This window comes from Cavia porcellus, unplaced genomic scaffold (genome assembly GCF_034190915.1).
Source record: "Cavia porcellus strain 051 isolate PalLab524CR breed Dunkin Hartley unplaced genomic scaffold, mCavPor4.1 scaffold_2, whole genome shotgun sequence".
In the NCBI taxonomy this organism is placed as follows: domain Eukaryota; kingdom Metazoa; phylum Chordata; class Mammalia; order Rodentia; family Caviidae; genus Cavia; species Cavia porcellus.
In genome coordinates this window covers 282827-305885 of record NW_026947485.1, presented here as the reverse complement: position 1 = coordinate 305885, position 23059 = coordinate 282827, and the positions used below count along the sequence as shown (strand labels likewise).

General features: G+C 37.8%; 2 protein-coding genes across 6 annotated transcripts in view; one reads left to right on the top strand and one right to left on the bottom strand.

Annotated features, from left to right (window-relative positions):
• The window catches only part of LOC100722900 (uncharacterized), a 35417-nt gene extending 15460 nt beyond the window's left edge, over positions 1-19957 (bottom strand). The window contains 10 exon segments of the mRNA XM_063234437.1: positions 4244-4587; positions 4992-5056; positions 5059-5100; positions 5103-5160; positions 5505-5623; positions 5626-5700; positions 7811-7940; positions 8442-8572; positions 12833-13062; positions 19848-19957. Coding sequence (XP_063090507.1) covers positions 4244-4587; positions 4992-5056; positions 5059-5100; positions 5103-5160; positions 5505-5623; positions 5626-5700; positions 7811-7940; positions 8442-8572; positions 12833-13062; positions 19848-19957 — 1304 coding nt within the window.
• Positions 19951-23059, top strand: part of LOC100723178 (zinc finger protein 737-like) — a 29632-nt gene continuing 26523 nt past the window's right edge. For 2 of the 5 annotated variants that reach the window (XM_013152489.3, XM_063237089.1), the window contains exon 1: positions 19954-20086. In XM_013152489.3, coding sequence (XP_013007943.1) covers positions 20073-20086 — 14 coding nt within the window. In that variant the 5' untranslated portion in view covers positions 19954-20072. Of the gene's footprint in view, positions 20087-23059 lie in introns of all 5 variants that reach the window. The other 3 variants (XM_013152486.3, XM_013152487.3, XM_013152488.3) reach the window with 3 other exon arrangements.

The window sequence follows — 23059 nt, the reverse complement described above, 5'->3', positions numbered from 1 at the left end:
AGGAGGAGAACCAGCGGCTCCCATGAGCCTACTGCATGCAGGCTGAGAATCAAACACCCTCCCCGCCTCCAGATACTGGGGATAGATGTCTCAACATCTCTTGGGAGGATGACCATATGCAATAAAGCAAATATAGGAAATTTCCTTCTGTCTTCTGTTGAAGGCAAAGGTTCTTTTCACTGTTTTGTTATGTTTCTTTTGCTCTATTCAGTACTCTCAATTGGTTTTATAATGTTCTGTTTTTGGTTTGATTTCACTATACCTAATTGACTGGACAACTATTGTGAAGATAACGAGATATACCATAGTACCTATTACTACCATCCCGGTATCCTGCTGTGAAGTTCTGCACCAGTTTCATTGTATTGTCTTGATTGGCTTTGTTCTGTTGTATTTTTACTACTTTCTTTTTTTATTTTACAGAGATTAAGATAAAACAGGACACAACAGCAGATCAGAACAGTACAATGTAAGCAACACAGTATTTCACCAGAAGACAACCCGTAATTTACAGTGACTACCATAATGTCTCTTTTTTTGAAATAGTTGAGCATAACTTCATATATAATAATATCAAACATAACAAGATAGTATAAAACCATTAAAGGGAATGAAAGTATTACAGGGAATTCAGAACCAAGTAACAGAAAATGAACAATGGCTACTATATTATCTCATTTCCATAGAAAATTTGTTTATACTATCACACATAATAAAATTGAATAAGATACAACATGAAAAACCCCATAGAGACAGAAGAGCAGAAGTATGGCAGGACTTCAGAGTAAGATGATATTAAATCAGCACTGACTATTATAATGACTTATTTTTATCAAAATAGCTGTTCATACCATCACAGATAATAAAATCAAACAAAGCAGATTAAAACCATTTGAACCAATGAATGAAAACATTATAAGGCTTGAGAGCAATGTAATAGGGAATCATGATTACCATAAACTCTTATGTACTCTTATAATTTCTTATACAAGGGAGACTATATGGTATTTATACATGTGAGTTTGATTTCACTTATGAGTATGGTCTCAAGCTGCATCCATTTATTTATAAATATCTCAATGTGATCATTCTTTATAGCTGAGTAGTACTCCATTGTATAAAAATACCACACCTTTTTTATCCATTCCTCAGTTGATGGACACTTAGGTTGTTTCCAAGATCTGACTATTACAAATTGTGCTGCTATAAACATGGGTGCACATATATCAGTGTAGTATGATGTTTTCAGTTCTGGGAATATGGCTAGAAATGGAATAGCTGGGTAGAGTGGGACTTCCAATCCCAGGTTTTTAAGAAAGCTCTGAACTGACCTCCACAAAGGTTGTACCAGTCTACACTCCCATCAACAGTGTAGGAGAGTTCCTTTTTCCCCACAGCCTTTCCAGCATTTGTTGTTGGTAGTTTTCTTGATACTGATCATTCTTTCACGAGTGAGATGGGATCTAAGTGTGGTTTTAATTTGCATTTCTCTAATGACTAATGATGATGAACATTTTCTCATGTTTTAATTTGCCACTTTTATTTCTTCATCTGAGAATTGTGTATTCATCTCAGATGCCCATTTTTGGATTGGGTCCTTGAATTTTGGGGTCTGATTTTTTTTAATTCTTTATATGTTTTAGACAGAAGTCTTGTCTGAGGGACAGTTCACTAAGGATTTTTTCCCAGTTTGTGGCTTTTCTTTTCGCTATGCTGGATATTTCTTTTGACCTGCAGAAACTTTTTAATAAGATGTAATCCCACTTATTGATTCTGGGAATTATTTTCCATGCGGTTTGATTCCTGTTTATTAATCCTCTCCCTACCCCTATGTCTTCGAGATTTTTACTTACTTTGTCTTCCAATAGATTTAGTGTTTCTGTTTTAATATTCAGATCTTTGATCCGTTTAGATTTTAGTTTAGTGCATGGTGATAGGCATGGGTATAGTTTTAGTTTTTGACATATGGATAGCCAGTTTTCCCAGCATCATTTATTAAAGAGACTGTCATTTTTCCAGTGAACATGTTTGGCCCCTTTATGGAAGACAAAGTGGTTGAGTGTGCTTGCAGTTGTGGTTGTATCTTCTAATCTATTCCATTGATCTTCAGATCTGTTTTTATTCCAGTAATATGTTGATTTTATTACAGTATCTTTGTAGTATAACTTCAAGTCAGGGATTGTGATGCCTCCTGCCTTGCCTTTGCTGCTTACAACTGTCTTTGCTATTCTAGGTCTCTTCTGGTTCTAGATGATTTTTAGGAGTGATTTCTCGAGATCTATGAGGTATGTTGATGGTATTTTTATTGGGATTGCATTGAATCTGTATAACAGTTTTGGGAAAATGGCCATTTTCACAATATTTATTCTTCCTATCCATGAGCAAGGGATGTCTTTCCATTTTCTGAGATCGTCTTCAATTTCTTTTTCAGGGTATTATAATTTTCCCTGCATAGATCTTTTACTTCTTTTGTGAGATTAATTCCTAAATATTTCATTTTTTGGATGCTATTGTGAAGGGTATGGTTTCTCATTTCTCTCTCCATGATTTTGTTGTTAGTGTATAGAGATGCTATTGATTTTTGAGTATTGATTTTGCATCCAGCTACATTGCTGATATAAGTCTTTCAATGGAGTTTTGAGGGTCTTCCATTTAGAGTATCATGTCATCTGCAAATAATGATAATTTAACTTCCTCTTTTCCTATCTTTACCCATTTTATTTCTCTTTCTTGTCTAATTGCTCTGGCTAGTATTTCCAGTAGTATATGAAATAGCGGTGATAAAGAGCATCCTTGACTTGTGCCTGATTTTAAGGTAAAGGACTTCAGTTTTTGGCCATTTAATATGATGCTGGGTGTTGGTTTGTCATAGATGGCCTTTATCATATTGAGGTAAAGACCATCTATTCCAATTTTCTGTAAAGTTCTTATCATGAGTGAGTGTTGGACCTTATCAAAAGCTTTTTCTGCATCGGTAGAAATGATCATGTAATTCTTACTTTTGGCTTTATTGATATGGTGGATTACATTTATTGATTTATGTATGTTGAACCATCCCTGCATGCCTGGGATGAATCCCACTTGGTCATGGTGTATAATCCTCTTGATGATTTGCTACATCCTGTTTGCCAATATTTTATTGAGGATTTTTGCATCTGTGTTCATTAGGGAGATTGATCTGTAGTTCTCTTTTTTAGTAGGGTCTTTCTCAGATTTTGGTACTAGAGTAATTTTTGCTTCAAGGAATGACTTAGGAAGGATTGCTTCCCTTTCAATTTCATTGAAGTGTTTGAGGAGTGTCGGCATTAAGTCTTCTTTGTATTTCTTGTAGAATTCCACAGTGAATCCGTCTGGGCTTGGGCTCTTCTTTGTAGGTAAGGACTGAATTATATTTTCAATCTCATTAATAGAAATTGGGTTATTCAGCAGTTTTACATCTTCCTGACCTAGCTTTGATTACTTCATATGTTTCTAGGAATCTGTCCATTTCTTCTGTGCTATTGAACCTATGAGAGTACACGTTTTTGAAATAGGTTTGATGTTCTTCTGTATTTCCACAGAGTCTCTAGTGGTTTTGCCTTTTTCTCTACTTATTGCATGAATTTGAGCTTTTTATTTCCCTTTTAAAATTAGATTGGCTAGGGGCTTATCAATTTTATTTATTCTTTCAAAGAACCAACTCTTTGATTCATGGATTCTTTGGATTGTTTTCTTAGTCTTTATTGCATTAATTTCTGCTCTGATTTTTATAATTTCCTCTCGTCTTTTAGCAATGGGCTTGACTTGCTCTTCTTTTCCTAGATGTCTGAGGTGTAGCATCAGGTTGTTTATTTGTATTCTTTCTATTTTCCTGATATGGGAACACAGTGTAATAAATTTTCCTCTGAGGACTGCTTTCATTGCATCCCACAGATTCTGGTAAGTTGTAGCTGTACTTTCGTTTGCTTGTAGGTATTGTTTAATTTCCTCTGCTCAAGAGTGTATTATTGAATTTCCATGTATTTGTGGGGTTTTTGCAGTTTGTTTTATCATTAATTTGTAGTTTCATGGTGCCACGATCTGATAACATGTATGGGATAATTTTAACTCTTTTACACTTATTTATATATGTTCTGTGAGCATGTGTGTGGTCTGTTTTAGAGACTGTCCCATGTGCTGCTGATAAGAATGTATATTCTGATGTTGTTGGATGGAACACTCTGTATATGTGGGCAGTGAAGCCCCCGGATTAAAAGAAGGTTACCAGATGTGGCCTAGACCGGCCCAAAGCCTCCTGCAGCAGTGCAGCTCCCCACTCTGGCAGCGAAGCTCCCCGAACTGATAGACGCCACCAGGTGCGGTCCAGGCAGACCTGAACCCCGCCAAACCTAGTCCAGTGTGGCTGCAAGCGGAGTAGGCCCCGATCACCCAGAGCAAGGATCTCAAACCCTCCTGGGGCTTGGATGGTGTACAGGAACCCACCTCCTTGGGTTGTGAAGCTCCCTCTACTGAGAGAAGGTCACTGACATGGTACAGGCAGGCTCCAAACCTCCTCTGCAGCACAGCTCCCTCGTCTGGCAGCAGCAGCAGCAGCAGCGGTGAAGCTCCCTGGACTGCGAGGTCATTGGCGGTGTGGCCTGTATGGTAGGCCCTGAACCTCCTCCACAGTGCAGCTCTCTCCACCAGCACTAGTGGTAGTGGCTGCGAAGCTTCTATTTATACTACTTTCAAAATAAAACAAAAAAAAAATAAAAAGAAAGACCAAGCTGAGTGGTTCACTGAAGGGCCTCGGCCTGGACTCTGCCCAGTGGTCTCTGTAAACGAGGGCCAGTCACCTCCACAGACTATGCAACCCCATGAAAAGAGGGTCGAGAGAGCCCACGCAACAGCTTCTTCTGTCCATGGGGTTTTGTTTGTCTCATGCTTTCTCTGCCCTTTGGTTTGCGAGCATCAACAAGAATCTGCAATAAAGTTTGGGTCTGCTACTCCTTCAGTGCTCAGAGTCCATGGACCTTGTCCAGTGCAGCCTGAACCTCGGCCTCACTCTCCATGTCCAGGGCATGCATGGCCTCAACCCCAGCAGGATCCTGGGGTTGCGAATCAGGGCATGTGCCATGGCAGTTTCTGCTCCTCCTCACTTCTCAGTTGCGCCCCTTGCTCTCCAACCAGGGTGTTGAGTTTCTGCAACAGAAAGCAAAGTGAAAGGCAGAAGAGCCCTGGAGTATTTTAAATTGAAAAGGAAATACACGAACTCAACTTGGAGCTTAATTTCAACTATCATAATTATCATAAATCATTATAAAATAGATGGACAGTGACTTATAAAACTACTAACAGATACTTTCACTTACAATTTCACATTACCTATGTATCAGAATATGTTCCTTAAGTCTCTATTGAGTAATTCAAAGATTCATCTAGCCATGTTGGACAACTTTGCATCTCAAGCACTAGCTTAACCTTTGAAATCAGTTATTTGGGACAGAATTCTGATTTCAAGGATGACTAACTGTTAGAGCCTGTACCTCTGGCAATTTCGTGGTAAACTGACAGGCACTGGCTTCCTTGACAGCTCTCTTGATCTCATCCATGGTGACATTTCCACAGCCATAGTGGATGTTTTCAGCAATCGTGGTAGAAAACATATTGGCTCTTGACTCGCCACTCCAATTATTTCTCTCAGATATCTCACATTAAAGTCCCTGATATCCTGGCCAAATGCTGATCTGAAAGGGAAATATTTTTGGTGAATGTTTAAACCATCTGATAGCTAAATTAGCAGGACTCTATTATTAAAAATCTTAGCTACTATTAAACTTACTTTAGTAACTAGAAATCACAATTGAAAATAAACAGTAATGAGCAAGAATAAAAATTAAAAGTTGTTACTGTCTTCTGATAATTATTTTCTTACACATAGTTTTATTCTGGAGAATCGTTCTCCATTAACTCTTTTGGGTTACGCATTTGTCCATTTGTTTTTTGTGCTGCTGGGGTTTGTGTCATCTACAGAAGTGCTCTGCTTAGCCACATTCCCAGTTATACTTCTGCTGTTTCATTATTTTTGATTATAGATTCCATATTTAAATAATAAGTCCCACTTGCCTGCCTACTCTGCACATCATTTTAATCTCATTACAGTATTTTCTTTTTTTAATTTCTAATGATATTTTTAACATGCCTTAAGCTCCTTTAGTGTTTCCCACTTTTTGAATTTGGTTTCCTTCTAAAATCATTGTAAAAGCAGAGAATTACCACATTGAGTAGGATTTATTTTTCTTGTTGGATTATAATTGCTTATCTACAAAGACAGGTGTTTAACCATTTATTGCTTATTGAATTAAGGCTGAACAAATGATGTTTTAAAATATTTTTAATAACATAATATCATTAAGACTATATAAATATATCTGTTTCACTGTCATTTACTAACACTGGGTTTTATTATCCAATTTGTTTTTTTTCTAATTAATTATGTGCAGGGTGGTAGCATAACTCTGTTTTCATTTGTATCTATTTTCAAGTGAAGCTGGTCATTTCTTGAAACATTTTACAAATTTACAATTATTCTCAAAATATTCACAAGGTCATGTTCTGTAATGAGCAGATTGTATTCACAGAGTCATAGTAAACATTAATCTCAAATATTAAATGTAATTTGTATATCATAAGTTTTTGCTCCAATGTGTTACTTTTGTTTATCTCAGTTTTTAAAAAATTTATATTGCAAAGGGGTTTAGGGAGAGGTTGAAGTAAGCAACAATACGGCTAGGTATTTTTTCAGTTTTTTCAAAGGTAAGGAAAGTGTTAACCATAAACTGAACAGTGAATATTTTTGAGTTATAAAATTTCTGAAGATTTTTTTCTGCTGATGTATATTTTATAAAAATAACATATATATTATTCAGTCAATTTAAAAACAGGACTTTCTTACTAGGCATTTTTTTCAAAATAAAGAATATTTACTAGAGGTAAATAGTAACTAAAGTAAATGAAGAAGGTTGGTGTTCCTGCATCATGTCAGATTTTTCCAAGAATACTTAATTTTATTAAATTAATTAAATAAAGAATGTCACCTATCATAGAAAAATTTGTATTCATTTCTTTGTTCTCTGTTCTACCTTAATGCCTTATTTATGATCTTTAAAGTTTTTTTTAACTTCAAAATCTTCTGTTTCATAATTGTTAAGTTACAGTTTAATATTACATGAACGCAATGCCCTTAATTTTGAACAACTGAGGAAGTTTTGAATATAGGCTGTGGACTTGTATTGCATGAATGTCAATTTACTGATTTTAATAGTTATTTTGTGGTGTTATATGAGAATGTCCTTAGGAAATATATTCTGAACCAATGAATGTGTTATTTATATTCACTCAGAAAAAAATGTAATAAAGCAAGTGGGTTGAATATAAACAATGAGAATACCTAGATGAACTGCAGAGGTGCATTCCCTGCCCTTGATTTTCTGTAAGTTTGAATTATTTTAAAAGACAAAACATGGACCCCAAGCTGTGACTACCCCCATGTGCTTGTCATTTAAAACGCCCTCCCAACTTTCCCCCTTACCTGCTTCAAAGCTGGGGACTCTGGCATTTGTGCTGGATTGTTGCTGTTCTGGGGCACCTGGTGCCAGATGAGAGCTGGCCACATTTACTGTATGGACTCTGTCTGGCTCATCTGAGACCCAGGCAGTTGGTCCTGAGTGGGGTGACTGCTGCCCTGTCAGTCTGGCTCTGTCGGCCCACTGAATATCTCAGCCCAAGGTGCTGCTTAAAAGGTGGATTGCTATGTGGCAGCTCCTTTACCAGGTTTGTTACTCCAAGTCACTCATTGTGCCCTGTGTGGATTCATAGACCCTCTGCACCAGCTGCACAGTTGTGCTCTTCCCATAGCTGCTGCTCTCAACCAGGGCCACTGTCTGGCCACTCTGAAGCTGCAGGCTGAGCCCCTTCAGGATCTGTGAGGATAAAGATCACTTCTTACCACAAAGCCTAAATAATTCAATTCAACTTGAAACTTGAAACAAAATGTATCAAAATGTGAGGCTGGAGGTTTAGCTCAGTTGGCATAAGTGCCTGCCTGGCAAATGCAAGGTCATGGGTTTGATCCCCAGTAACCTCCCACCCCCCAAAGTATCATGTAAGGGCATTGAACAACTGAAGAAAAAAGCATAATATTTAAGTTTCTCCTTTAATATTTATTGCAGTGCTGAGAACTGAACCCAGGGCCACCTGCGCACTGAGTCACATCCCATCACCTTCTAAATTTGTTTTAGAAACAGGGTCTCCCTAAGTCAATATATTGCCCAAGCTGATCTTGAATTCGCCAACTTTCTGCCTTGGCCTCACAGTGTGCTGGGATACAGGCCTGTGTACTTCCATAGCCCAGACTTTTATTGTTTGTGAGGATTAAACAATCAACATGAGTCAGGAATTCTCACAAATATTTCTTACAGTACCTTGACACCAGCTCGAGATGGATAAGAAAAAAGAACATCACTGAACTCCAAATTTCCTTTGATGTGTCTGGTTTGTGTCCTCTCTGAAAAACTGTCAGTTTTACGATTCCAAATAAAACAGAATACAATAACTGTTTTGTCACAGAATAAATAATTACACTTTTAAGAAATATGATTCAGTAAATAGTACAGTGTTCCTCACCTGAGACAGAACTTGGTGCAGTTTGTTTGCATGTGGGTGTGTGCGTGGGCATGGGTGCACAAGCATGTGCATATGTGTGTGCATGTGTGTGTGTATCCATGGATGTGTATGTATGCATGTGTGCATGCATGTGCATGGACATGCAAGTGTGTCCATGTGTATGCTGATGGGTGTATGTATGTGCATGCATGTGCTTGCATGTGTGTATGTGTGTGTGCTGTATAAAGAAATATGCCTTTTCAGTAAACAGGCTTTTAATGAAGAGTATGTAGAAAATATTCATTTTATTTCAGTCCATATTTAAGTATTTGTCGTATCTTTCTAAATAGATATGCATATCTATACAACTGCAATAACAAAAACATACTATAAATGATAAAGCTAGGTATTTCAACACAGTGAAAATCAATTTATTCTTAAGTAGCAAATGTAATGGATTAAGTTGAGAAAATTGATTGAATGATTATCACAACATTATTTGGGAATCAGAGTTTTCAGTATATTCAAAAGCTGAGCAATTTTCATGTGACTTGGAATAAAATAAGAAACATTACTGAAATTGAAATGCCAAATTTTCATTATCTGTTTTGCATTTTGTTTATGTAAATGCAGAGACATGTATGGTAAAATATTTTCTTTTTCATTGAAGCCAGTTCAACTTATTCAATATAGCTGATTCAAAATTTAAAAATGCAGTGATAACATTTGGGTTGCAACCCATAGGAAAACAGAATGTCAGTTTTGATCTTACCAATAACTTATCTATCCCCAATCCTACACAGAAACCATAACATTTTCAATGCCTGAAATGTGAAGATAAAAGAAATGTAGGAAGAGAAACATTTTTGCTCTGTATAATAGTAACACACTATAGCAGGTGTGCTTGTCCAACACAGGATTATTTTATTATATTATCTAAAGTAAATGAGAAACAAATAAAAGTTTTTTAATACAGAGCAAAATTTACCAACAGTGACATAAAATTTTATTACCCAGGTGAGTTTCTCCGATCTCAAAAATCATTTTCTTATCTAATTTGTCAAACAGTCTATTGCTTTTCTCCTGAATTTATGGTCAGAAAAACTTCCAAATCTATTTTGTTAGCTCTGCCACTTGAGAGAAATAGTTTCCCTATCAGTGTTATTACTCAGGACTATATGATTTTGTATTACTATGCATAGAATTCACAGAGTATTGATTATGAAATATGGTTGATTTGTTATAAAATACCATTATAAATTGAATATATGGATGGATAGATAGAGATTTTAAACATTAAAAAGCAGAATTTCCTACTTATAAAACAGCAACTTTCTCCCATGTGTACAGGTTATATGGTCAACCTGTTTTACAGCGCACAAAATGACACGTTTCCCTTCATATCTTTCTCATTAGGAAAATAAACTGAGATGGAAAAGCCTAGAATGTAGCTTTAGGAATCCAATTAATAGCATGTTCAAGTAAGAATAACAGAAATGAAGGAACAATATTCTGTTCTCTCTGGGTATAGAGAAACCTCTACATACAGTATAGCTCTTCTCCAAGCACAGCGACATTCATGTATCACAAACCGGGCAACACTTAAATATCTACCATCATCTGCATCTGACAAAGAGAAAATGTCTCTGCCAAAATAGATGTTCTGAAGTTAAGTAACAACAGCCCTGGTCTGACCGCAGCTATCATGAGCAGATGTCCTTCAGTCATGCCACCCTCCTTCGAGCTTGCAGAGTATGGACAGAAACCTTCACAAACTGATTCTATATATTCCAATACATGCTTTAAAATAGAAAGAAGAGCCACCATCAGGGACACTTCTCACTGGTAAGCAGTGTAGGTTGGGAAAAGCAGCATCCAGCCTCTTGAAAAGCAGCAGCCAGCCAGCATGAAAATGAAAATATTGGTACCTTCATGACCAAAAAATAAAGTATATTAATTGTATTAAGAATTAGAATGTACAATTTCTAAAACTAAAATAACTATACCCCAGTAACCCATTTACATTTGTGATGATAGGTGTATGTCTTCTAGATCATTATCTATCTGTGCAAACTTTTTTTCTTTCCAAACTGGGAATATAGCATATGTACCTTTTAAATAAAACAGCAATGTTTTATGACTATCTCTCTATGTGAGTGACAATCAGAACAGAATATAACTGTTTACACAGAGATATTTTAAACCTGCCCTTCCTTGTCTGAACATAATTTGGCCCTGTGATGATGACTGAAGTTCATTATAAAAGTTAACATCTTGAAAACACTACTTACAGTGATATTTTGAGCCTTTATTAAGGGATTGAGGCCGTTCAGCTGGAAGAGCTTTCATAATTACAGAGTCTGTTTTCACTTCCTCTCTGGCATCAATTTAGAAGTTCTCTGTTTTTCTTTACTTGATCATTTACTGTAGAAGGGAAGTCCCCTCACTCTCACTTTTCATGATGAGTTTGTTCTCTTCATTTCCGTTCATGTCTTGTAGACAGGATATGGTTGGATTTTGTTTCTTGATCCATTCTGCCAGTCTGTTTCTTTCAATTGGTGAATTGAGACCATTTACATTAATGGTTATAACTGTTATATACTGGTTTATTATTGACATGTTATCTTTCTGCTGTTGCATCTTTATCTTTCCATTCTGTTTAATTGTGTGCTTTGTTTAGTGGTTTTTTCTCATGTGTATCTAAACTGTCTTTCGGTATTCTTTGCAGGGTTGGCTTGGTGATCATGAAGTTCTCCAGCTGTTCTTTGTCATGGAAATATCTTATTTCTCCATCGATTTTGAGGGACAGTTTTTCAGGGTACATCAGCCTAGGTTGGAAATAATTTTCCTTTAGGATCTGAAATACTTCACTCCGTGCTCTTCTTGCCTTTATTGATTGTGCTGAGAAGTCTGCTGTGATTCTTATAGGCTTTCCTTTATCGGTGATCTGTGTCTTCTCTCTAACAATTTTTAATATTCTATTTTTATGTTGGATTTCTGGGATGGTGATTATTATATGTCTGGGTGTAGTTCTATTTTGGTTATGGCTATTTGGAGTTTTATATGCTTCACTGATCCTGATGTCAGTTTCCGATCTCATGTTTGGGGAATTTTCAGCTATTACTTCTCTAAATATTCTCTTGACATCCTTTATGTTGTCACCTTCTTTTTCATTTATCGCTATCAACCTTATGTTGTTTTTCTTTGCATCATCTTGCAGTTGTTGAATTGTTAATTCTTGATTTCTTTTTATTTTTATTTTTTAAATTTTTTTTGTCTTTTTCATTTTTATCGGTACCGGGGATCGAACTCACGACCGCCTGCTTGCAAGGCAGGTGCTTATGCCGCTGAGCTAAATCCCCAGCCCCTTCTTTTTATTTTTAAAAGATCTTTTCTTTCTTGTTCACTGGCTGCAATCTTGTCCTCGACACCTGAAATTTTATCTTCACTTTCATTAAGGCGGTTTTTACAACTTTCAATGGAATTTTTGATTTTCTGTGTATCTCTTTGCATCTGCTTTATGTGTTTTGTTCGTTTTTTATATTGTTCATCCAGGGATTCTATCTTTTTGTTTAGTTCCTCTAATTTTTAAACTGTGTCTTCTTTAGATATGTTCTGCAACTCCTTCATTTCTATTATCATTTCTTCTTTTACCTGTGAGATTATTTCTAGTTTGAATTCCTTTAAGGCTTCACGAAGTTGCTTCTTTATTTTGGTTACTATTATATCAGGTATTTCAGGCATATGGCATGTATTTTCTTCTATGTACATGGCTCCTAGGTTTTCTTTGGATGGGCTGGAGGTTTGAGATTATATTTTGGTCTTTCGTTTTGTCTTATTTCTATATTTCCGTGTTTCAAGTGTTGTTCCAAAGTTTTCCCTTGGGCACATTGGAAATTGTCTCTTAAGTCCTGTGCTCCTGGGTCTCCTCTGGTAGCATAGCTCCCTGCTCAAGCTGCACAGCTCCCCGCTCTGGCAGCAAAGCTCCCATGATGGAAAGAAGGCTGCCTGGAGTGGTCCAGCCAGGCCCAAATCCCACTAAGTCCAATCTAGTGTGGCCACAAGCCCAGCGGGTCCCCAACCCCCTACAGCAAGTATCTCATACTCTCCCGGGGATTGAGTGTTGCCACCTCCTTGGATGGCAAAGCTCCCCGGGCTGGTAGAAGGTCACCCCTATGGCCTAGGTAGGCCTTAAACCTCCTCAGCAGGCCTGCTCCCTCCTCCAGGCGGTGGCTAGTGCTATTGCTGGTGCTCTCCAGGCTGAAAGAAGGTCTCAGGCAAGGCCGCAGCAGGTTCCCGTGGCTCAGTCCAGCTCCCTCCTCCAGACAGGACAGCTGCGGTGTGCCTTCTGGATGAGAGAGGGCGATCAGCAAGGGCAGAGCAGGTTCCTGCTGCTCGGTCCAGCTCCCCACTCCAGGCGGGGCAGCTGTGGTGTGCCCTCTGGGTGAGAGAAGACAGTCGGGGACCAAATTTAAAGAGATGTTAAATTTTGATCACTTTCTATGCTTATGGTCTAAACATATGGTGTATAAAAGAGAGCACTTATTAGTTATTTTGTATGTATTAAACTTTCATAGCCCTGGCTCTTTAAAGCTTATACTTCCTGCATAGCGTGTTTTTAGATGTATACATATCTATGCTCAAATACATATTATCCATTTAACCAGTCATGAAATGATTATTTAAAACATTTTATAGGTTGACATTCAAATACTGTTTAACTCTTAAATAAAAGCCTAATTAAAATCAAGAAATTTATTTTAGTAAAAGCAGACTCTTTGCTTCTAAGTCTAGTTTTATAAGTCTGATCAAGAGCATTCCAATAGTTTTAGAAAACCAAAAATATTGTTTCACACATAGAAATATTGTTTCATACAAAGAAAATTTGATCTTTTAAATTTAACCAAAATGATTACTTTAGATATTTCATAACATTTTTTAAAAAAGCTACATATATTATCTTTGACCAAGAAAAATGCTTGTTATGGTACACAGACAGTAATAGACATTGCATTTATAAAACTGTATTTTGATATTAACTTGGTTACCTAAGGACCTGGTTGGAAATACATTATCAACTTTAAAGACATCTTTACTCTTATGAACTGATTTATATTAGTCTACTGTTAAGTATGTGAACCAAACATTTGAGATAATGTTCTGAGTGTTTATCTATAAGCTAATTTAAGTAGAAATTTTGGAGTATAATATATACCTGAAAGTTAACACATAAAAACTATATGTATTAATCTACTCATATGTAACTTCTATGCTATCAAACCTTGAAGTTTTTATTTGTATGTCCTATGTAAGCCTTCAGACTCTCAGTCCTCATCTCTTAATATTTTAAATAAGTTTAGCTACTCTGAAAACCTTTACAGATAGTTTTTCCATGGAAATCTCAAAAAGAACAAAATAGAACATAGAAAAAGTAATTATTGAGCTCAAAAAATATTTTTCTTAAACAAAACAGCTGCAGTGCTTTAACTGGTTATAAAAACACATAAAACAGACAGATGGACAACATACACAAGATCATCTAAGTCAGAATCTATTCTAGATATATTGACCAAGCTGAGCTACAAAAACCTTTCTACAGTTTTTAGATTAACTGTAAGTAGTTTTGTCAAAATTTCTCTTAGACATCATCAATTAACAGAGATTTCTTATAATAACAGTAAGAAAGGAAAAAATCTTTTACACCTGTGAAAGCAAAGACTGTTTTTAAGAAGAAACCCAAGCTGACAGTTTATCATACTGGAATAGTCAGCTGTACAGGCTGTTCAGGGCCCTCTGTTGTTCTGATAATCGTGGGTGTTTTATAGTCACACCTGATAGCCAAAGCAGTTGTTTATCATTGATAGGCACTTGTAATTGCTTCTGCTAATGGGTCAGATTGTTAAAGGTAATGTCAACTATGCTATTTTCAGGGGAGAGCTCAGGCCAGATTTGGGTATAGAAAGTGACTAGGTGTTCTACTTAGTTTTTTCTCATTGTGGAAACAAAATACCTGACACTCAAAGGGAGAAAAGTTTATCTAGCTCATGATTTGTAGAGGTTTCAGCCCATAAACAGTTGGCTCTTGAGCAGGTGGCACATGGCAGAGGGACAACTGTTCATGGTGGTGGAAGAAAGGAAAAACAACAAAGGGCCTTTTTGTAAGCAACTTTCTTCCCTAGACTACCCGGATTAGGGTGGTGGCAAACCAATCAGGGACTGATTTAATAACACATACCCTTAATCCTAGCATTGCACCATGAATCATTGCTTCACACACTATAGATCCAGCCACCTATCAAAAAACCCATCTATGATCACATAGGCTTTGGGGTGGGGAGAAACATCTAGATACAAGTTATAACGTCAGGTGACACATTTGAAGCTGAGTATATATTCCAAAAGGTGGGAAAAGAAAGCGTGCCACGCTCCAATCTACTCTCCTGCATATATCTACCTATGACAGTTTCTTCCCATTTTGAAAAAAAAATAAGGGGATAGAAAGCATTCTTTATATCCTTCTTGTTCTGTGATCTTAAAGTTTAGCCCTTTCTAGTGCCACTGGCGGCAAACTTGAGATGTGATGTGGCCAGAGTTTATCTTCTCTTATCACGTACCTGGGCCTCCTTCCTCGTGATCCTGTGACTATTGGATCATACTTAGGTATAATTTTTCCTTTTTCAACTTCTCAGTGTGTATACATTGAGAATAATTGCTAGCCTGGCAAGATGATCTAGAAAAAAATCATACCAAGAAGGTAGTTTCCTTTGGGGACAAAGGCTGTTATCTATTCTTTAATAACTGTTTCTGTTTAAAACTTATCAGATTCATAAGGTTCTGTGATGCTTGTATCTAGATGTCCTCCCAAACCCTTGTGCAGTTATAGGTGTGGCTTTTTAGAGGTGAGTATGTGATGCTTCAATTAAGGATGTAATGTTAGGGGTAAGGGTATGAATGCTACCTACCCCAAAGATGGGTAGCCTAGATAAAATATTAAGAACAGAAAGAGGTGTGTTGCTGATCTCTTGTTGCTTGCTGCTTTTGTGGCTTCTGCTTGCCATGAACAATTTCTTCTTTGCAAAATTCCTCTGCCATGCTATCCTACCCTGGAGTCAGTCATCTATGAACTGAAACCTTTACAAAGTGTGAGCTAAATAAACCTTTCCTATTTTAACTTTGAGTGTCAAGTATTTTGTCACATAATGAGAAAATTAAAACATGTCCCTAGGTACTTTTTTTTGGTTGTCAACGAGCTCATCTGTGCTATAAAAACAAGTCAATCTGCCCTGTGGAGCAGCATTATTGAGGAGAGTGGGAAATGAAAGGGGTTAATTTCTGGTCCTGAATAATGGCAGAAAGGCTGATGAATTTGGACTGGAATTTTTAAATTTATTCTTTGAAAGTTTAAAGATTAAACATAGACCAGTGTTTAAGAATATGGCTCAAGTCAGATGTGGCAGTGCAAATCCATAATCCCAACACTGAGAGGCAGGAGGACCACCATGAGTTTGAGGTCAGCCTGAACTACATAGTGAAACCCTGTTTCAAAACAACAAGAAAGAATATGGTCCAGAGATAAATGACTGTCAACAGGCAAAGGGAAATTCACCATGCTGGAATCCTAGTCTTGGAATTCAGCAGCCACAGACAAGACAATTCTTGGACAGAAAGCTACTGTTGTATAATATGCTATTTCTCATGAGAGGGGCAGAACAGAAGAGTGACCCTATGCAAGGTGCAAGAATCAAATCCTCACTATCTCTCATAATCAAGACCTTTGCCAGGTGTGTCTCTAGTCCTTAGCAAAACATGTCTCCAAAAAAGAAAACTACAATTAACTCAAATAATCAACAAACCTGATCAGCTGCCTTTTATTTTTCTGAGAAAGAGCAAGAGAGAGAGAGAAGAAAAATCAAAGGACAGATTGAAGATCCTCTTTTAAACTACATTGCTTTGGGCTCAAAAATATGTGTGCTTTTGGAAGCAGCACTTTTTGGTGTCACCCAGAGGCCAGTTCCTTCCACTAGTCTCCAAATGAGGAGCTGTCTTGCCAATCACATGAGAAACTCCTGTCAAAACCCTCATATGTGCCTTCCTGTGTGAGCAGGAATCCTGATTTTCTTCTAATCCAGGGATGGGGGTTAGTTATGCAGCTCATAAAGGAATGCTTGTCTTCAGTGCCCTTGTACATGAGCACTCATTTTCTAGGGGCTTCTATTAGAAAGGGGGAAAAAAGATTTTCAGGATCTCAGAGAGAAGTACATTACTGTTTCCTGGCATACATCACTGAGAGCGGTGAACCTGTCCCATATCATCTGGCTGAATCCTCAGACATGTTCCTGCAACGTTTCATCCTAAAACCATTCTAAAAGTTTTTTTGTAATAAACCCATCTCATAACAACCGAACAAGTCAAGTAAATAATATAAAGCCCTGTTTGCAAAAGTATTCCATTACAGAAACCCACATCACAATCTTTCATACTCTTAACTTTATAACAGTGCAAGCAACCAACAAAAAAACCATAAGCAACAAGCAAACATGGATGACAATTTTTAATTGCCTAAACAAATCACAATCTAAGAATCCAGTCAAAATATTTAAAGGCCACAACGAAAACTCTTACCTCCTTCCAATTATCTTGATGAAACCTCCAAAATGTTGTAGGAGAAATATAATTCCCAACTTGTTTTATTTATCTAGAAGGAAGAGAACATAACAATAAACTAAACAGTAAGAATCCAATATTGGATTTCAAAAATAAAACAGTAGGGAATCCAACATAGTTACTATATTGCACATTGGTATCCTCTAGATGTGCAGACTACTGGCTTTAGGCTTGCAAAGTCAAACAATACAAGCATTAGGCTGTTTCTTTACTTCAGTTGTTATCTTCTCAGTCTGTATTCCTCTGAAATAGCTAGTTGTGTACAGTGGGAGTGGAAGGGAGAGGAGAGGTGTTTTTGCTTCTCTCCCTGCCTGCATGCTGGCTGTCTCATAGGGCTGAGGGGGTGGTGGTTGAAGGGTGGGAATATATGTGTCATGACTTTCTTCATTGTTCTCCCCTGGCTGGTGTGGCCTCTGCTAACTCATGGTGTGAGTGTTGGCGGGGGGCACAACCTGTTAGATGTCAGATTTACCAAGTTCATGGTTCCACACCATTGAGGAATGATTTTGTGAGCCAAAGGAAGAAGTTAGGAGAGTTTTATTGGAAATAAGGAGAGAAATATTGTTCCTGGATTTTCAGGAGGGGTCTTGAATAAGTGGTCTCTGAGGCCCTTTTTCAGGAGTAATTTATGCACCAAAGTCACAATTTATGTACAAAATGGATCAAACCCCAATCTACCTATAGAATTACAAGTATAGCTGTTTCCCTAATCCTGTAGGGAAATGAGTCATATAGCAAGGCACAGGAAAGTGTTAGATCCCCCTGTCTGAGAGACAGCACAATCATCATGACAATAGTTCAAAACTGTGCCCTGATAAGGCATACCTCTTTCTTCTCAGAAGCTCCTATGGCTTCTCCCTCACAAAAGTCTTCCAAAGCTCAGGCATGTAAAGGTTTACCCATTCTCCTGTACTCTCACAAAATAAATCAGCTCACATCAGTCCTGAGAGCCCTACCCCCATCAGAGCCTATATCAGGCAGAACCTGCCCTTTGTCTGCAGAGAGCCACCCCAGCCTTCTCTGTGGTGACTCCCTCCATACCCTCCTCATTAAACTCTTTTCTTATCTAGTTGTCTCTTCTCTTTTAATATTCTGTGCTGCTCTAGATTGTGTACAAATCACTCAATCAGAAAAGAAAAAACAAAGACATTTTTGGGAAGGGATGAGTCCAGATGCTCTGGTGACTCACCAGATACCTAGCTGTACTTACTGGGTCAGGTGGTGCTAATTACAATGTAATCTGAAGTTACTGTTTATCTCTTAGGGAGGCACATAAACCTGGACACTGTATCTTTATCTTGAGGCCTGACCTTCTTCAGATGTGTCTGCAGTCACAATTCTGACATTATTTTTTTCCACTGACTTCCTTGAGAACCCATTTCTTCTCTGGTTGTGTATTAATTTCTGTCTTAATTGCCTGTAATATACTAGCAAATTAAAAATTACACCTTTGCCTCACAATTTATTTGCATTGGACATTGCTGCCTTAGGAGAATGCCAAACAGTTACTTTTGTGCAACCTGAGCTCATGGTTTTATGAAAATGAAAGAATCAAGTCACAAACTGGAAGGAGGAAATTAGAGTTTTTATTGGAAATAAGGAGGAGAAAAAATGGTACCTGGTTTCTCTAGGAGAGGAATCTGAAAAGTGGAGTTGCCATATGACCCCATTGGTCAAGAACTTTTTATGATAAGTGGAGCACAGGAGTTAGTTTTTAGTGGCCACCTATGACAAGAGGCTCTGTGAATTTAAAATGGCCAATTGGAACTCAGACTCTCTAACCCAGTTACTCAGCATGTAGTGTTTAAAGGATGCTGGGGTTTAAAAAAAATTGTTATTTTTCATTTTAAGCTTCTCAAAACTCAGGAGCTTAGTAGGGAGAAATTGCAACTCCTTTTAGTAGGGAGGAAGTTCATTCTTCTAAGACACTATGTAGTATCATTTCAGTTCTCATCAATATGGCTGATTACCTAACTCTGTCTCAGGTCCTTTCCCTAACTATCTGCCTTATTCATAAGCTAACTAAATTAACTATTTTTACACTGCTTTCCTTTTAAGTCTCAAGCTTCCAGAAGAGACTAGAAAAGATAAGTGAAAGTTAAAAATAATTATATTCTTTGTATTTGTGAGTAATATATACACACATATGTATACATTACATTATTGTGATTCTTTTTTTTTTTTTTTTTTTTTTCTGGCAGTACCACGAATTAAGCCTTCTTCGCTGCCTAAGGCTTTTGCACTGAGATCCATTCCCACTTCTTTACATGTTTTACTATGAGACAGATTGAGTTCTGTTAAGTCGCAAGGTGCTAATGCTAGAACTCTCCAGCATCCCAGAGTGTTGGGATCACAGGCATATGCTTGGCTCTGATATGACATTACATAAAGGTTAGATACAAGTTTTTAATTCTTCCCAGGTTGGACAGATCCTCCTAAATAGAGAAAATCCTTCCTTAAAAAAATATCTTTAACCACAGAACTAGATTCCATTCCCAACTGGGTGGGGGGCCGTTGCCAAGGCCCCTCTCTCCTGGCTTTCCTTAACCGTGGGATGGTGCCTGTCAGAGCCTGCAGAAGAGGGGACTGAATCCTCGTCCAGCAGCAGCCAGAGTAAAGGGGGCGGGGTTTCAAGCTCCCGTTCTCTTCTCGCGATATTGCCGTGGTCCATTCCGCTCAGTCTCTGCTCTGGAGGCTCGCTTAGCTCTTCCCGGAGCTATAGACCTGTGACCTGAGAAGTGAGGGGTCGGTCTGCAGAGAGAACACTGGAAAGCCTGGAAGCCGAGATGGCGAGTGTGCGGTAGTACCTTGGGACAGGGAGAGAACCTGAGGGAGGCTGTGAGGGACCCTCGGGCAGGGCGGGCCAGTGTCCTGTGGACCCCGAGGGGACTTCTCTGCTGCCTGCCGACCCTGTGGGCGGCGGCCCGCACGCTGGGTGTCCGCTTCTGTCCCCTCCTCCCCCACCGTCCCGCGGCACTTAGTCCTCTTTGCCTTCTGGGTGGGGACGAGGCCAGCAGCTAGAACCCGAGGTTCTGCCGCGCATCCCTCAGTGGCGATGCTGGTCCTTTATCTGCAGCCCCACATCTCCCGGCGGTTGGTGACGGCTGCAGGATCCTAGGGAGTACTGCAGCTCTGTGGTCTACTGTTACAGCAGCTGCAGTCCCTACCTAAGTCCCTACCCTATGCTCCTCAGCTCCTACCTTTCTAGGGTTAGTCATTTTCCTTTATGATTTCTAAATATGTGGGAAGCAGGGTCTCACGTTCTGAGCTCTGCTCCTTTCTATTTAAGGTCCTCCTTCCCCGGCAACAGATTCCTTAACTTCGATCCAGACCCATATTCTCTACTTTATTTTTGGTGATGAGAGAACCAAAGACCTTGCACATTTTGGGCACATATTCTACTTAGAGCTACATTTAAGGGGGGGATTGGGGTTGGACACAGGGCCTGCACGCTGAGGTACATTCCCACCTCTTACAGTTCAGAAGTTTCTTGGCTTATTATATGTATTCATATATTTTAATCTTACACATGAATTTGAGAAATTTTAGGTTTTCATCCCTTACATTACAAATTAAACGCTTTGAAATTTTTATGGGATGGTGTTGATTAATCTGGGAGGAAATGTCTTATGAGTTTTATTATCTACATCGGATGTATGTGTAATCAGATTTTTCTATGTGCTTTTGTAAATTTTTATTTTTTATAAATTCTGTGTACTTCATCTTTAAATATACATACATGTGACATTCCATATGAAACTCACAGTGTTTTATTTTACTTGTTAAACTGGACTGGAAAGGACTAGATTACATTTGAGTATGTCTTGCTTTCTGAATGTGCGTCCTCCTGTGCACATCCCCTAGATTTTACTTCTTTGCACTGCTATATCCTTTGTGCTATCACCATACTCCTGTGCACTAATTTTTGTACATCTGCACCTCTTGGGGGGGGGTGCATCAGTTAAACTGTTTCCCCAAGTGGATTAAAAATAGCAGCTCTCATCCTCTGTTCATGAGAGTTCAATTGTTCCATATCATTATGAATATTCTTTATGTTTGTTGGATGTGACTGCATTTCATTTTTCTAATTTTTAGACCTACTGAGACTTTTGGTAATTGTTGAGCATCCAATATTAACTATGTAATGTGACTGTTGGAAGTCTCTTGCCTACTTTTCTTAACAGGGCTTCCGGTCTTTCTTGCTTATTTACATTGTTTAGTCAGATATAAAACAGATAGTTTTTCCAACTGTATCATGTCTCTGTACTTTTAAAAAATATTTATTTATTTGCTTACTTTTGAGACAGAGTCTTGCTAGCCTGGAACTTACTGTGTAGCCCAGGCACGAGGGCCTTCCTGTCTCACCTCCCAAATGCTGGGATTATAATCATGTACTACTACACCTGGCTTTTTACTCTTTTTTCATTTGATGAATAGAATTTGTATTTTTATGTAGTCTACTTTATGAATACTTTATATTTAATATTGATTTGTGAGTCTGAAAAGAAATACTTTTCTAAAACAGCTTCTGAATGTCTTATAGTTCCCTTTAATATTTGTGTATTTCTTACCTCTGAAAACTATTCATAATATGGTATGAAGAAAGAATACAGAAGCATTACTTGCCACATGGATGCCTGTCTTCTCAGAAACTTTCATTTAAAAGGGAGTTCCATTTGTATTCCACAGTACAGTCCCCAGCAGTCACCTGTGTCTAAAAGGAAAGGGTCTGCATAAGTGTTGTCTTCTTAGTTCAGCAGGTATTTATTCACCTCCTCTTTAGGTATATACGGTTTATAAATGCAGTCATGTGCTGCAGAGTTGCATTTTGTTTTGTGATGGATTTATACATTGGTGGCTAGAACATGTAGCCTGGGTGTGTAGTGGACTCTGCCTCCTGAGTTTGTGGAAGTACGCTTTGGCATGTTTGTACAATGAAGGAGTCGCCTGGCAATGCCTTTGCCAGAACATATTCCCATCATTAAATGAGATATGATTATATATACACATACATATGTTACAGTTACATAATAATACATACTTCTCCATAATTAAATTTACCAGAATTCTTTCAGCTTCATTAGTATTTTATTTTATTTTTGGTTTTTTGAGATAGGGTCTTTATGTAGTTTAGGCTGGCCTTGAACTCACTGTGTAGCCCAGATTGGCCTTGAATTCACAGTGATGCTGCCTCAGCCTTAAAAGTGCTGGGATGGCAGGCATGCACCACCATGTCCAACTCAGTTGCATTGGTATTTTAAAAGAAACAATATTTGTCATTATTGGTACTCTATATAGTATGTTTATTTTCAAAATGATTAAATTTTGCTCTTTTATGGAAAGTTCTCTTCACTCTCCCATTACAAAATTTGGGTTTTCTAAGTAGCTATGAGATTGATGACTATGTATTGAATTCTTTTTTTAAAAAATTACCTATTTAAGGATGTTCTTTCCTTTGAACCTATATGCATGCTATTTTTAAAAACGGATTTATTGAAGTATAATTGACACAATAATCTGCATATATTTAAGTATACTATACACATTTTCTTTTGCTATATCACACATTTATGAAGTCAACCCCATAATCAACACAATTAACATATCCATTAGCCTTCTATCTACAAATTCCTGACACTGTAGTTCTTGCCTGGGAACTCAACAGTCAAAGTTGTATTCTTTGTTCCTGCATGTGGTTGAAAATGTGAAAGAGGTGCCCTGGGATTTCAGGCGCTACCTAGTGGGGGAAGAAAATTTTGAGGGGGTTTTACTT